General features: G+C 35.5%; 1 protein-coding gene across 2 annotated transcripts in view; it reads right to left on the minus strand.

Moving 5' to 3' along the window:
• The window catches only part of palld (palladin, cytoskeletal associated protein), a 71,570-nt gene that overhangs the window by 35,811 nt on the left and 21,463 nt on the right, over positions 1-14,296 (minus strand). For both annotated transcript variants that reach the window (XM_072915120.1, XM_072915119.1), the window contains 6 exons: positions 11,081-11,198; positions 10,954-11,007; positions 7,831-7,972; positions 7,736-7,759; positions 3,530-3,649; positions 2,430-2,844 (listed from right to left, as the gene is read on the minus strand). In XM_072915120.1, the coding sequence (XP_072771221.1) occupies positions 2,430-2,844; positions 3,530-3,649; positions 7,736-7,759; positions 7,831-7,972; positions 10,954-11,007; positions 11,081-11,198 (873 nt within the window). The remainder of the gene's footprint in view (positions 1-2,429; positions 2,845-3,529; positions 3,650-7,735; positions 7,760-7,830; positions 7,973-10,953; positions 11,008-11,080; positions 11,199-14,296) is intronic.

Here is a 14,296-nt window from a genome sequence, read left to right on the forward strand (position 1 = left end):
AGATGTGACCAATCTAAGGCTAATACTAGATGTAACCAATCTAAGTCTAGGACTAGATGTGACCAATCTAAGGCTAATACTAGATGTAACCAATCTAAGTCTAGGACTAGATGTGAGCAATCTAAGTCTAAGACTAGATGTGACCAATCTAAGGCTAAGACTAGATGTAACCAATCTAAGGCTAATACTATATGTAACCAATCTAAGTCTCGGACTAGATGTGACCAATCTAAGGCTAATACTAGATGTAACCAATCTAAGTCTAGGACTAGATGTGACCAATCTAAGGCTAAGACTAGATGTTACCAATGTAAGTCTAGGACTAGATGTGACCAATCTAAGGCTAAGACTAGATGTAACCAATGTAAGTCTAGGACTAGATGTGACCAATCTAAGGCTAAGACTAGATGTTACCAATGTAAGTCTAGGACTAGATGTGACCAATCTAAGGCTAAGACTAGATGTAACCAATGTAAGTCTAGGACTAGATGTGACCAATCTAAGGCTAATACTAGATGTAACCAATCTAAGGCTAAGACTAGATGTTACCAATGTAAGTCTAGGACTAGATGTGACCAATCTAAAGCTAAGAATCGATGTAACAAATCTAAGTCAAAGACTAGATGTGACCAATCTAAGGCTAAGACTAGATGTGACCAATCTAAGGCTAAGACTAGATGTGACTGATCTAATAATAATAATAATAATGGATTAGATTTTATATCGCGCTTTTCTATTATTAGATACTCAAAGCGCTCACAGAGAAGTGGGAACCCATCATTCATTCACACCTTGTGGTGGTAAGCTACATTTGTAACCGCAGCTGCTCTGGGGTAGACTGACGGAAGCGAGGCTGCCAGTTTGCGCCTACGGCCCCTCCGACCACCACCTATCATTCATTCATCATTCATTCACTGGGTGCAAGGGTGAAGTGTCCTGCCCAAGGATACAACGGCAGATGTCAAGAGGCGGGGAGCGAACCTGCAACTGCTCTACCCACTACGCCATACCGCCTAAATGTAAGACTAGATGTGACCGATCTAAGTCTAAGACCAGAACTGACTAATCTAAGTCTAGGACTAGATGTGACCAATCTAAGTCTAAGACTAGATGTGACCAATCTAAGTCTAAGACTAGTGTGACCAATATACGTGTAAGACTAGATGTGACCAATCTAAGTCTAAGACTAGATGTGACCAATCTAAGTGTAAGACTAGATGTGACCAATCTAAGTCTAAGACTAGATGCGACCAATCTAAGTCTAAGACTAGTGTGACCAATCTAAGTCTAAGACTAGTGTGACCAATCTAAGTCTAAGACTAGTGTGACCAATATAAGTGTAAGACTAGATGTGACCAATGTAAGTCTAAGACTAGATGTGACCAATCTAACTCTAAGACTAGTGTGACCAATATAAGTTTAAGACTAGATGGGACCATCTTCTAAAAAAGTGACGTGCTTACAGTATTTTTAAATACTACATCAACCACTATACCAAATGCTTACAGTATTTTTCAAATACTACATCAACTATAATCCCAAAGTCTTACAGTATTTGGTATCCAGGTACGTACATCTATTCTCCTACAGTATTTTACAGTACCTACAGTACCTATTCTCCTATCCAGGTATCTACATCTATTCTCCTATCCAGGTACCTACATCTATTCTCCTATCCAGTTACGTACATCTATTCTCCTATTCAGGTATCTACATCTATTCTCCTATCCAGGTACCTACATCTATTCTCCTATCCAGGTACCTACATCTATTCTCCTATCCAGGTATCTACATCTATTCTCCTATTCATGTACCTATCTATTCTCCTATCCAGGTACCTACATCTATTCTCCTATCCAGGTACCTACATCTATTTTCCTATCCAGGTACCTACATCTATTGTGTGCTAGTGTTGCTAATGTTTCTGTCCTCCTGTCCCTCACCTAAATTTGACCTTGTTGTATGTAATATATGACATCTGTTCAATATGATTGTGCAAGTATGCCCAAGGTTGTGGCAGTAAGTAACAGTAATATGCAGGACCATGCTCCAACCAACCAGAGGTGCGCAAAAATACAAGTCTTACGTTTGTAAATATTCTGCAATTTCATGCACACAAACTTGTTTACGTCATGAACTTGTGGAAACAAAGCCATTCTTCTCTCTCCTGATACCAGCGAGAGTCAAAGTTGAGGACAAGACCAAAAGACGCTCTCTGTTCTGCTCTGAGGTCAAACACAAACAATTGAGCAGAAGCCACACCACAAACGTTTACATCCACACCACAGGGACAACACGTTCAAGGGAGGAGGAATACTTTGGTTTTTCAAAAGAAGCCCAACTTTGAACCCTCTCACAACACTGTCAGGTCTCCCAGACTAACTCTGTCTCCCCCAAGGATGCAGACCACTGCGGCAACGGGTACTCACAGCTTTGGTTTGGGCTTCGTCGGAAGAGGACCGCCCTCTCTCCCAGGGACCGGAGACAGATTTTTAGGGGTGGGAGGCGAGCTTTGGAGTGAGGGTAGAGGAGAAGGTGGAGGTGGAGTAGGTGTGGTCTCTGCAGGCGGAGGAGGTGTGGTCTCTGCAGGCGGAGACGGTTGCATCGGGAGTCGTCCATTTGACATGAAACCAGTCTTGTGCGAAGCCAAAGGTGTACCAGAACCAGCGGGCCACAGCTCCACTTCCTTGACATGAAAAGGCTCAGTGGAGGGCTGTGGAAACATCTTGGGTGGCAGCTCCAAGAGGCTGATTTCTGTGGACGGAGGCGGCGGAGGGAAGGCTGCTGCGTCCTCAAACTCGGAGCTATCTCCAGATAAACCGTTACTGGATGACTTGTTGGGTCCTAAACATGAAGACAATTATTATATTACGTATTATTCCTCCTACTGGATAAAGATGATAATATTATCTCATCTCAGGCACTTCCTGGGAATTCAAGACTCTTTTAGTCCCAAAGCAACCACAACAATAGGTACACCTGCAGAGTCTAAGGTTCCACGCTGGTCCTGTGGGCAGCACTCCAGCATGTTGGACTTTTTTCACCACAGCACCATCTGCTGGATGTGCTGGGCCACTGCTCAATCTGCAACTTTACCAACATCTTATTGATTCTTCTTCAAAACGTTTGCATCCATTCCACACGTGTTGTGAGAGTCAAATGTTCTGATTTTGTATACTCCTGTCAACTACGTTGTTGATTGGTTGTTTATTAACCAACATGAGAGTCAAATGTTCTGATTTTGTATACTCCTGTCAACTACGTTGTTGATTGATTGATTGTAATTTGTGGTGCCCAAGGTCTCAAAACAGTGTTTCATCCACTTTTAAACAAATGTAGTCCCCCTAACGGTCTGTACCTCATTGGGACATCTGAATAGATACCTTCGAGTTGCTTGAGAACTTCTGTAGACTACATTGAAAATGTTATGGGTTCAAACTTTGGGGTTACATGAGAGCGCCACTAAGTGGTGTATTTGTCATAAAACAGGTTTTGCATACGGTTGTAACATCGGCAGCAATAGATGCACCTGCAGTGACGGTGAGCCGGGCTTTGGTCTGAACAGAACCATACGGGTTGGAGGCGGTGCAGCAGAACAGACCTCCGTCTTCTGGAAAGGCCTCTGCAATCACCAGGGTGCAGATCTCCTCTTCGAAAAGACAAGTTAGACATTAGGCAGCTAAAAACAATCCAACCCAAAATGTTCTGCTTGCAATGAAGTTTGATGATATAAAGTTCCACAGTGATCAACACTGAGGTTCTGGTCTAATAGGTTACACAGAAATCAACACTGAGGTTCTGGTTGACGAGTTTCCACAGAATTCAACACTGAAGTTCTGGTCAATTAGGTTAAACAGAAATCAACACTGAGGTTCTGGTTGACGAGTTTCCACAGAATTCAACACTGAAGTTCTGGTCAATTAGGTTAAACAGAAATCATCACTGAGGTTGTGGTCGACTAGGTTCCACAGAAATCAACACTGAGGTTCTGGTCGAATAGGTTCCACAGAAATCAACACTGAGGTTCTGGTCTACTAGGTTCTACAAAAATCAACACTGAGGTTCTGGTCGACTAGGTTCCATAGAAAATCAACACTGAGGTTGTGGTCTACGAGGTTCCACAAAAATCAACACTGAGGTTCTGGTCGAATAGGTTCCACAGAAATCAACACTGAGGCTCTGGTCTACTAGGTTCCATAGAAAATCAACACTGAGGTTCTAGTTTACTAGGTTCCACAGAAATCAACACTGAGGTTCTGGTCGAATAAGTTCCACAGAAATCAACACTGAGGCTCTGGTCTACTAGGTTCCATAGAAAATCAACACTGAGGTTCTAGTCTACAAGGTTCCACAGAAATCAACACTGAGGTTCTGGTCTACTAGGTTCCACAGAAATCAACACTGAGGTTTTGGTCAACTAGAATCCACAGAAATCAACACTGATGTTGTGGTCTACTAGGTTCCACAAAAATCAACACTGAGGTTCTGGTCGACTAAGTTCCACAGAAATCAACACTGATGTTCTGGTCTACTAGGTTCCACAAAAATCAACAGTGAGGTTCTGGTCGAATAGGTTCCACAGAAATCAACACTGAGGCTCTGGTCTACTAGGTTCCATAGAAAATCAACACTGAGGTTCTAGTCTACTAGATTCCACAGAAATCAACACTGAGGTTGTGGTCAACTAGGTTCCACAGAAATCAACACTGAGGTTGTGATCGACTAGGTTCCACAGAAATCAACACTGAGGTTGTGGTCGACTAGGTTCCACAGAAATAAACACTGAGGTTCTGGTCGACTAGGTTCCACAGAAATCAACACTGAGGTTCTAGTCTACTAGGTTCCACAAAAATCAACACTGAGGTTGTGGTCGACTAGGTTCCACAGAAATCAACACTGAGGTTGTGGTCGACTAGGTTCCAAAGAAATCAACACTGAGGTTCTGGTCTACTAGGTTCCACAGAAATCAACACTGAGGTTCTGGTCTACTAGGTTCCACAGAAATCAACACTGAGGTTCTGGTCGACTAGGTTCCACAGAAATCAACACTGAGGTTCTGGTCGACTAGGTTCCACAGAAATCTACACTGATGTTCTGGTCTACTAGGTTCCACAAAAATCAACACTGAGGTTCTGATCTACTAGGTTCCATAGAAAATCAACACTGAGGTTCTAGTCTACTAGGTTCCACAGAAATCAACACTGAGGTTCTGGTCGACTAGGTTCGACAGAAATAAACACTGAGGTTCTGGTCGACTAGGTTCCACAGAAATGAACACTGAGGTTCTGGTCGACTAGGTTGCACAGAAATCTACACTGATGTTCTGGTCTACTAGGTTCCACAAAAATCAACACTGAGGTTCTGGTCTACTAGGTTCCATAGAAAATGAACACTGAGGTTCTAGTCTACTAGGTTCCACAGAAATCAACACTGAGGTTGTGGTCGACTAGGTTCCACAGAAATCAACACTGAGGTTGTGGTCGACTAGGTTCCACAGAAATCAACACTGAGGTTGTGGTCGACTAGGTTCCACAGAAATCAACACTGAGGTTGTGGTCGACTAGGTTCCACAGAAATCAACACTAAGGTTGTGGTCGACTAGGTTCCACAGAAATCAACACTGAGGTTGTGGTCGACTAGGTTCCACAGAAATCAACACTGAGGTTGTGGTCGACTAGGTTCCACAGAAATCAACACTGAGGTTGTGGTCGACTAGGTTCCACAGAAATCAACACTGAGGTTCTGGTCTACTAGGTTCCACAGAATCAACACTGAGGTTCTGGTCTACTAGGTTCCACAGAAATCAACACTGAGGTTGTGGTCGACTAGGTTCCACAGAAATCAACACTGAGGTTCTGGTCGACTAGGTTCCACAGAAATCTACACTGATGTTCTGGTCTACTAGGTTCCACAAAAATCAACACTGAGGTTCTGATCTACTAGGTTCCATAGAAAATCAACACTGAGGTTCTAGTCTACTAGGTTCCACAGAAATCAACACTGAGGTTCTGATCGACTAGGTTCCACAGAAATAAACACTGAGGTTCTGGTCGACTAGGTTCCACAGAAATCAACACTGAGGTTCTGGTCGACTAGGTTCCACAGAAATCTACACTGATGTTCTGGTCTACTAGGTTCCACAAAAATCAACACTGAGGTTCTGGTCTACTAGGTTCCATAGAAAATCAACACTGAGGTTCTAGTCTACTAGGTTCCACAAAAATCAACACTGAGGTTCTGGTCGACTAAGTTCCACAGAAATCAACACTGATGTTGTGGTCTACTAGGTTTCACAAAAATCAACACTGAGGTTCTGGTCGACTAAGTTCCAGAGAAATCAACACTGATGTTCTGGTCTACTAGGTTCCACAAAAATCAACACTGAGGTTCTGGTCGAATAGGTTCCACAGAAATCAACACTGAGGCTCTGGTCTACTAGGTTCCATAGAAAATCAACACTGAGGTTGTGGTCGACTCGGTTCCACAGAAATCAATACTGAAGTTGTGGTCGACTAGGTTCCACAGAAATCAACACTGAGGTTCTGGTCGACTAGGTTCCACAGAAATAAACACTGAGGTTCTGGTCGACTAGGTTCCACAGAAATCAACACTGAGGTTCTACTCTACTAGGTTCCACAAGAATCAACACTGAGGTTGTGGTCGACTAGGTTCCACAGAAATCAACATTGAGGTTCTGGTCGACTAGGTTCCACAGAAATAAACACTGAGGTACTGGTCGACTAGGTTCCACAGAAATCAACACTGAGGCTCTGGTCTACTAGGTTCCATAGAAAATCAACACTGAGGTTGTGGTCTACTAGGTTCCACAGAAATCAACACTGAGGTTGTGGTCGACTAGGTTCCACAGAAATCAACACTGAGGTTCTGGTCGAATAGGTTCCACAGAAATCAACACTGAGGCTCTGGTCTACTAGGTTCCATAGAAAATCAACACTGAGGTTCTAGTCTACTAGGTTCCACAGAAATCAACACTGAGGTTGTGGTCGACTAGGTTCCACAGAAATCAACACTGAGGTTCTGGTTGACTAGGTTCCACAGAAATCAACACTGATGTTGTGGTCTACTAGGTTCCACAAGAATCAACACTGAGGTTGTGGTCGACTAGGTTCCACAGAAATCAACACTGAGGTTCTGGTCGACTAGGTTCCACAGAAATCAACACTGAGGTTCTGGTTGACTAGGTTCCACAGAAATCAACACTGATGTTGTGGTCTACTAGGTTCCACAAGAATCAACACTGAGGTTCTGGTCTACTAGGTTCCACAGAAATCAACACTGAGGTTCTAGTCTACTAGGTTCCACAAGAATCAACACTGAGGTTGTGGTCGACTAGGTTCCACAGAAATCAACACTGAGGTTCTGGTCGACTAAATTCCACAGAAACTTCTAATGACACATGAAGGGTGTTCTCCACAACTCCAGGTCCTTGTACAATGTACAGTCATGAGACATCATTGAGAAGTGGAGAGGACGTCAGTAATGAGACATCATTGAGAAGTGGAGAGGACGTCAGTAATGAGACATCATTGAGAAGTGGAGAGGACAGAAGTAATGAGACATCATTGAGAAGTGGAGAGGACAGGTGAGTGAGTGGATGTGAGGTGAGTCACAGTCTGGTTCAGGTAACATCTGAGAGGTGCCGTGTGTGTGATTAAGAGTGCGTTCAGGTGAACCATGACAGGTGGTGTTTACAAAAGGAGGTCATGTGACTTACCTGGCTCCGCTGCAGATCGAGGCTCTTGAGGAAGAGAGATCTTTTTTTAGGAGACTGCAGGAGTTTGAAGTCCACCATGACACAAAGAGACTTACTTTTCTGGAGTATTCGGAAATCTGGCGAGTCCAGGATCTCCTCACTTTGGCGGAACCATCTGACCTGCAGAGGGGGGCCTCCACGGACCCTGCACTCCAGGACCACTACTTGACCCTCGGACGCCTGGGCATCCTGCAACACCTACAAACACAACAACAATCATTAAGTAACAATCATTCAACGACTAAAGTGTGTCTGCATAGGACAACAACAATCATTAAGTAACAATAATTCAACAATAAAAGTGTGGCTACATAGGACAACAACAATCATTAAATAACAATAATTCAACAACAAAAGCGTGGCTGTATAGGACAACAACAATCATTAAATAACAATAATTCAACAACAAAAGTGGGGCTACATAGGACAACAACAATCATTAAATAATAATTCAACAACAAAAGTGTGGCTACATAGGACAACAACAATCATTAAATAACAATAATTCAACAACAAAAGCGTGGCTGTATAGGACAACAACAATCATTAAATAACAATAATTCAACAACAAAAGTGGGGCTACATAGGACAACAACAATCATTAAATAATAATTCAACAACAAAAGTGTGGCTACATAGGACAACAACAATCATTAAATAACAATAATTCAACAACAAAAATGTGGTTGCATAGGAAAACAACAATCATTAAATAATAATTCAACAACAAAAGTGTGGCTGTATAGGACAACATCAATCATTAAATAACAATAATTAAACAACAAAAGGGTGTCTGCAGAGGACAACAACAATCATTAAATAACAATAATTCAACGACAAAAGTGTGGCTGTATAGGACAACAACAATTATTAAATAACAATAATTCAACAACAAAAGTGTGGCTGTATAGGACAACATCAATCATAAATAACAATAATTCAATGACAAACGTGTGCCTGTATAGGACAACAACAATCATTAAATAACAATAATTCAATGACTAAAGTGTGGCTGTATAGGACAACCACAATCATTAAATAACAATAATTCAATGACTAAAGTGTGGCTGTATAGGACAACAACAATCATTAAATAACAATAATTCAATGACAAAAGTGTGGCTGCGGAGGACAACATCAATCATAAATAACAATAATTAAACAACAAAAATGTGGCTGCGGAGGACAACAACAATCATTAAATAACAATATTTCAACAACAAAAGTGTGGCTGCGGAGGACAACATCAATCATTAAATAACAATAATTCAACAACAAAAGTGTGGCTGCGGAGGACAACGTCAATCATTAAATAATAATAATTCAATAACAAAAGTGTGGCTGTATAGGACAACAACAATCATTAAATAACAATAATTCAATGACAAAAGTGTGGCTGCGGAGGACAACATCAATCATAAATAACAATAATTAAACAACAAAAATGTGGCTGCGGAGGACAACAACAATCATTAAATAACAATATTTCAACAACAAAAGTGTGGCTGCGGAGGACAACATCAATCAATAAATAACAATAATTCAACAGTAAAAGTGTGGCTGCGTAGGACAACAACAATCATTAAATAACAATAATTCAACAACAAAAGTGTGGCTGCGGAGGACAACGTCAATCATTAAATAATAATAATTCAATAACAAAAGTGTGGCTGTATAGGACAACAACAATCATTAAATAACAATAATTCAATGACAAAAGTGTGGCTGCGGAGGACAACATCAATCATAAATAACAATAATTAAACAACAAAAATGTGGCTGCGGAGGACAACAACAATCATTAAATAACAATATTTCAACAACAAAAGTGTGGCTGCGGAGGACAACATCAATCATTAAATAACAATAATTAAACAACAAAAGTGTGGCTGCAGGGGACAACAACAATCATTAAATAACAATATTTCCACAACAAAAGTGTGGCTGCAGAGGACAACAATAATCAATAAATAACAATAATTCAACAGTAAAAGTGTGGCTGCAGAGGACAACAACAATCAATAAATAACAATAAATCAACAGTAAAAGTGTGGCTGCAGACGACAACAACAATCATTAAATAACAATAATTCAACAACAAAAGTGTGTCAGCATAGGACAACAACAATCATTAAATAACAATAATTCAATGACAAAGGTGTGGCTGCGGAGGACAACATCAATCATAAATAACAATAGTTAAACAACAAAAGTGTGGCTGCAGAGGACAACAACAATCATTAAATAACAATAACTCAACAACAAAAGTGTGGTTGCAGAGAACAACATCAATCATAAATAACAATAATTCAATGACAAAAGTGTGGCTGTATAGGACAACAAAAATCATTAAATAAAAATAATTCAATAACTAAAGTGTGGCTGCAGAGAACAACAATCATTAAATAACAATAATTCAACAACAAAAGTGTGTCAGTATAGGACAACAACAATCATTAAATAACAATAATTCAATAACTAAAGTGTGGCTGTATAGGACAACATCAATCATTAAATAACAATAATTCAACAACAAAAGTGTGACTGCAGAGGACAACAACAATCAATAAATAACAATAATTCAACAGTAAAAGTGTGGCTGTATAGGACAACATCAATAATTAGATAACAATAATTCAACAACAAAAGTGTGTCAGCATAGGACAACAACAATCATTAAATAACAATATTTCAACAACAAAAGTGTGGCAGTATAGGACAACAACAATCATTAAATAACAATAATTCAACAACAAAAGTGGTCTAAGTTGGATGTCAAAGTTATGTGGGTTTACGTCCACAACCTTCTACTATCCAGGTGAGAGACATAATGTATCATCTGGAATTAACTTTCACCAACTCAGAGGCCATGCAGCAGCTCAGATGTCAATACTAGCTCTCTGTGATCACGGCAACGCTAAAAGTAGTTCCTCTGCGTTAGCACTTATAATACTTGTCAATTTTCAGGTCACCACATATTGTTGGCACATTTTGTATGATTTAGAGGATTTTATGGTCACAATAGTTTACTCCTATTAGCTACATTGTAGGCCACCTCTTACTTGCCATATTTTACAACTTAGAATGTATAAAAAAAGGAAAACATATGTTGTCTTACATGATTCCTTTCAACCGACTTCCCCTATTTGTTGCAGGGGGTTCGATCCTGTGGGACTTACTTTGGTGAACGCGGGCAGGTCGACGGCGCTCAACGACAACATGGGGCTCTGTGTCTGAGGACGACATGAAGAAAGCAAACATGGGTCGGCGGTTCTGGGACGACATCATGTTGCGCAACAAGGTCACCCGCTGGAGAGGCTGCGACAAGGACTGCACCAGCGTGGAGCGGTGAGGCAGGACCGCGGGCGTCTGGGGCGACGCCGAGCGGATCGTCAGGGACATGGAGGTGCTTTTCTTCTGCAGCCTGAAAGAATCCATGGGAGGCGGGGAAAAAAACAACTCTTGAAATCGGGAAAGTAAGTTGTCATCATAAGTTGGAACATTTTCATGGAAATAAGGCGGCACAAAAGTGGAAGAAAAAAAGGAAGAAAGAACAGCAGCCATACTACTTAAATATATTGGTATTAATGTTCAATTGCCATAGTGACAATTTATAGTAATATAATATATATAATATTGTATTATATTATATAATACTCATAATAATTAATTACTTTTTTATTTTAAAATTATTAAATAATATATATATATATGTAAATATACATATATATTTTTTATTATTATTATTATATTATATGTAAATTACACATATATTTTATATATAATATATAAATGATATAGTTAAATATTAATTATAAATAATAATAATTGTAATAATAATTATTAAGTAATAAATTATTAAATTTTGTATTGTATTATTACTTAATTATTATTATTACAATTATTATTATTTATAATTATTATTTAATTATATTATTTATATATTATATATAAAATATATGTGTAATTTACATATAATATAATAATAATAATAATAATAATAATAATAATAAAAGTTGCTGTGAACTTTCTCTCATTAAAAGCCGCCAGTGTCATTTTATCATAAATTATTACATTTTGTATTGTATTATGATAAAATGACACTGGCGGCTTTTAATGAGAGAAAGTTCCCAGCAACTTTTATTATTATATTATATGTAAATTACACATATATTTTATATATAATATATAAATAATATAGTTAAATAATAATTATAAATAATAATAATTGTAATAATAATAATTAAGTAATAATACAATACAAAATTTAGTAATTTATGATAAAATGACACTGGCGGCTTTTAATGAGAGAAAGTTCCCAGCAACTTTTATTATTATATTATATGTAAATTACACATATATTCTATATATAATATATAAATAATATAGTTAAATAATAATTATAAATAATAATAATTGGAATAATAATAATTAAGTAATAATACAATACAAAATTTAATAATTTATGATAAAATGACACTGGCGGCTTTTAATGAGAGAAAGTTCCCAGCAACTTTTATTATTATTATTATTATATTATATGTAAATTACACATATATTTTATATATAATATATAAATAATATAGTTAAATAATAATTATAAATAATAATAATTGTAATAATAATAATTAAGTAATAATACAATACAAAATTTAATAATTTATGATAAAATGACACTGGCGGCTTTTAATGAGAGAAAGTTCCCAGCAACTTTTATTATTATATTATATGTAAATTACACATATATTTTATATATAATATATAAATAATATAGTTAAATAATAATTATAAATAATAATAATTGGAATAATAATAATTAAGTAATAATACAATACAAAATTTAATAATTTATGATAAAATGACACTGGCGGCTTTTAATGAGAGAAAGTTCCCAGCAACTTTTATTATTATTATTATTATATTATATGTAAATTACACATATATTTTATATATAATATATAAATAATATAGTTAAATAATAATTATAAATAATAATAATTGTAATAATAATAATTAAGTAATAATACAATACAAAATTTAATAATTTCTGATAAAATGACACTGGCGGCTTTTAATGAGAGAAAGTTCCCAGCAACTTTTATTATTATATTATATGTAAATTACACATATATTTTATATATAATATATAAATAATATAGTTAAATAATAATTATAAATAATAATAATTGTAATAATAATAATTAAGTAATAATACAATACAAAATTTGATAATTTATGATAAAATGACACTGGCGGCTTTTAATGAGAGAAAGTTCCCAGCAACTTTTATTATTATATTATATGTAAATTACACATATATTTTATATATAATATATAAATAATATAGTTAAATAATAATTATAAATAATAATAATTGTAATAATAATAATTAAGTAATAATACAATACAAAATTTGATAATTTATGATAAAATGACACTGGCGGCTTTTAATGAGAGAAAGTTCCCAGCAACTTTTATTATTATTATTATTATATTATATGTAAATTACACACATATTTTATATATAATATATAAATAATATAGTTAAATAATAATTATAAATTATAATAATTGTAATAATAATAATTAAGTAATAATACAATACAAAATTTAATAATTTATGATAAAATGACACTGGCGGCTTTTAATGAGAGAAAGTTCCCAGCAACTTTTATTATTATTATTATATTATATGTAAATTACACATATATTTTATATATGATATATATAATTAATATAGTTAAATAATAATTATAAATAATAATAATTGTAATAATAATAATTAAGTAATAATACAATACAAAATTTAATAATTTATGATAAAATGACACTGGCGGCTTTTAATGAGAGAAAGTTCCCAGCAACTTTTATTATTATTATTATATTATATGTAAATTACACATATATTTTATATATAATATATAAATAATATAGTTAAATAATAATTATAAATAATAATAATTGTAATAATAATAATTAAGTAATAATACAATACAAAATTTAATAATTTATGATAAAATGACACTGGCGGCTTTTAATGAGAGAAAGTTCCCAGCAACTTTTATTATTATTATTATATTATATGTAAATTACACATATATTTTATATATGATATATATAAATAATATAGTTAAATAATAATTATAAATAATAATAATTGTAATAATAATAATTAAGTAATAATACAATACAACATTTTATAATTTATGATAAAATGACACTGGCGGCTTTTAATGAGAGAAAGTTCCCAGCAACTTTTATTATTATTATTATATTATATGTAAATTACACATATATTTTATATATAATATATAAATAATATAGTTAAATAATAATTATAAATAATAATAATTGTAATAATAATAATTAAGTAATAATACAATACAAAATTTAATAATTTATGATAAAATGACACTGGCGGCTTTTAATGAGAGAAAGTTCCCAGCAACTTTTATTATTATTATTATATTATATGTAAATTACACATATATTTTATATATAATATATAAATAATATAGTTAA

Source organism: Nerophis lumbriciformis, linkage group LG18, assembly GCF_033978685.3.
Source record: "Nerophis lumbriciformis linkage group LG18, RoL_Nlum_v2.1, whole genome shotgun sequence".
In the NCBI taxonomy this organism is placed as follows: domain Eukaryota; kingdom Metazoa; phylum Chordata; class Actinopteri; order Syngnathiformes; family Syngnathidae; genus Nerophis; species Nerophis lumbriciformis.